The sequence below is a fragment of the Diaphorina citri genome, unplaced genomic scaffold (genome assembly GCF_000475195.1).
Source record: "Diaphorina citri unplaced genomic scaffold, Diaci psyllid genome assembly version 1.1 scaffold491, whole genome shotgun sequence".
In the NCBI taxonomy this organism is placed as follows: Eukaryota; Metazoa; Arthropoda; class Insecta; order Hemiptera; family Psyllidae; genus Diaphorina; species Diaphorina citri.
Window position 1 is genome coordinate 20,905 of NW_007377926.1, and position 2,988 is coordinate 23,892.

Genomic DNA, 2,988 nt, shown 5'->3' on the forward strand with positions numbered 1-2,988 from the left:
TAAAATAACAGAAAATACTAACTTGTTAAAATAACAAAATAAGGCATTGTGGAATTTGTTTTAATTTATTGTGTGACAAAATAAACCTTACTACAATAAAATTGTAATTTTCAATTGATTTAACTTTGTGTGCATAGGTAGTAGTTGCAGAATGGATACTTTTTGTGATAAAATACAAACCTTAAGAAATAACAATACTGCACAGTAATATGAGCCACTTACAATGTTTTTGTGTTTAGATTATGGCAACAAATTGTAATTCATCAAGAGAAGAGACTGACAAAGAAATTCACGAGAACAATTCTAATTCATCTGATCAGGAAGAAATAGATCGACCTGAAGTATTGAATGAACAACAACCATCCACATCAACAGCACCGGACGAAATGAAAACTACAATCGGGATATATCCTTTCAAGAATGAAAACTTTTCATCTCCAGGCCTAGGAATGAATGCCGACGAAATGAAAACTACAATCGGGATATATCCTTTCAAGAATGAAAACTTTGCATCTCCAGGCCTAGGAATGAATGCTCACTACTACAAAGACATAGGTAATCTACATGAATCTAATCTAAGAGACAGGATACATTTAGTCAATAGAGAGATGGAACAAGATTCCCCAAATCCTAGTGAAGACGAGATTAGTGTAGGCTGTCCTAGTCCAAACAGCACCGGACGAAATGAAAACTACAATCGGGATATATCCTTTCAAGAATGAAAACTTTTCATCTCCAGGCCTAGGAATGAATGCTCACTACTACAAAGACATAGGTAATCTACATGAATCTAATCTAAGGGACAGGATACATTTAGTCAATAGAGAGATGGAACAAGATTCCCCAAATCCTAGCGAAGACGAGATTAGTGTAGGCTGTCCTAGTCCAATACAAAAAGATTTAGAAGATGAATGTGATACTAGACTAATAAGTAGAACACAACCTTCTTACTCTTCTTTTTTCAGCTATTAGATCTCGTATTTGTTTTGGTAAGTTAATTTGTTCTTCTGTTCCTTTTTCAGGTGTAGCAGTGGCAAAGGATGCGGCTTTCTGTATGATGGTGGTCAGGTACTGGGCTGCATTGTCTACGTCATCAGGAGTTTTCAGACTTAGATTGAGGTTCACGTTTTCTTCAATGTAATATTTGAATGCATCCCAGTTGGTTTTGTGAGTGGTGAGTCTTGGTGGTTTTGGCTTAGAACACAACCTGAAATCAATAGGAAAGAAGTTCGGAGAAGAACCTACTCCTCTTCCTCATCAACACAAGGTGATAATGATGAAGATAGTCATAACGGTGATGATAGTAATAAAAATCCTAATAGCTACTTTAAACCTTTGAAGAAACTGAAAATGATGCAAATAGATAAAATCAAATACAGTATCAATAGGAAAGAAACAACAAATAGCAAAAAAGTGTTCAGTAAACAAAGATTGGACGACGAACTTGACAGACCTAGTGAAGAAACTGCCAGAAGATTATCATTCTCTGATGATGGGAGTGACCTACGCCGCCACTATGAAGCTACTCGCAGACATAGCATACAAAGTGATGACTCGTCTACAAACAACAATAACAATGGCGTGAAAAGCTTCTCCATCTTGGACATTCTAAGTCACAAAACAAACACACCGCCAGGCAGTCATAATAAAGAAGTTAAAATCGTTCGACCTTGGGATGAGGAGACTGTATGTGATCGTGCCAGCAAAGAGCTCACACCACCACCGGCTCATGTAAACTTTGCCAACAATTATCTTCTCGATAGAAATTTATCTTTCCTAGAAAATTGCCGAACATTACCATTCCTAGACACGCGTGCGGCTCTCGCACTGCCCAATGTACTGCATCAACAACTGCTCAATAGGACATTACTCCAACAAAACCTAGTACATCAACAACTGAGGTCGAAATCCATTGACCTAACCAATAACCATTCAATATATGAAAGTGAACGATCTTCTAGTGAAAAATCAATTTCCACGAACAATAGTAACTGTACATCACCTGATATTCAACCCCAGTCTGCTAGTAGTCATCCTCAGTCATCCAGTTCTACATCACATCAACAAGGAGGCAATAGGAAGAAGAACTCTCCTCTAGATGCATTACCAATAACCATTCAATATATGAAAGTGAACGATCGTCTAGTGAAAAATCAATTTCCACGAACAATAGTAACTGTACATCACCTGATATTCAACCTCAGTCTGCTAGTAGTCATCCTCAGTCATCCAGTTCTACATCACATCAACAAGGAGGCAATAGGAAGAAGAACTCTCCTCTAGATGCATTATTCCAAATGACCAACAAAACATTTGATGAACTCAATGGTGAAAATGCAGGTAAGATTCTACTTATTGATTAGATTCCGCATGCCTTTTCAAATTATCCTAACATCTATGTAATTAACAAAACTTTTTTATTTTTCAAGATATAAATCTTATTATTCTAACTGTTATATCTATATATAGTTTGGAAACATAATATTCTTTTGTTCTCCAATTTCATGATCAAGTAGGTATTGATGTCATTTGTTTAGAAAATACATTATCGATACCTATTAATTTCTGAGAGCTAACATCTACATATGTAATTAACAAAACTTTTTGATTTTTCAAGATAAATCTTATTATTCTAACTGTTATATCTATAGTTTAGAAACATAATACCTATTCTTTTGTTCTCCAATTTCATGATCAAGTAGGTAGGTATTGATGTCATTTATTTAGAAAATACATTATCATTTACGCGCTTCACACAAATAGTAATCAACAAAACTTTTTGATTTTTCAAGATATAAATCTTATTATTCTAACTGTTATATCTACAGTTTGGAAACATAATATTCTTTTGTTCTCCAATTTCATGATCAAGTAGATAGTGATGTCATTTATTTAGAAAATACATTATCATTTACACGCTTCACACAAATTGATATTCTTAAAATGATGGTCCTCATTTTTAAAGTAAGGCAATTCCTTTGACCGAGT

The 2,988-nt window shown here is 34.8% G+C and overlaps 1 protein-coding gene across 1 annotated transcript in view; it reads left to right on the forward strand.

Annotated features, from left to right (window-relative positions):
- Positions 1 to 747: 747 nt before the first annotated feature.
- The window catches only part of LOC103509359 (serine/threonine-protein kinase pakA-like), an 87,134-nt gene continuing 84,893 nt past the window's right edge, over positions 748 to 2,988 (forward strand). The window contains exons 1-4 of the mRNA XM_008473968.2: positions 748 to 931; positions 1,023 to 1,068; positions 1,200 to 2,071; positions 2,113 to 2,340. Coding sequence (XP_008472190.2) covers positions 748 to 931; positions 1,023 to 1,068; positions 1,200 to 2,071; positions 2,113 to 2,340 — 1,330 coding nt within the window. The remainder of the gene's footprint in view (positions 932 to 1,022; positions 1,069 to 1,199; positions 2,072 to 2,112; positions 2,341 to 2,988) is intronic.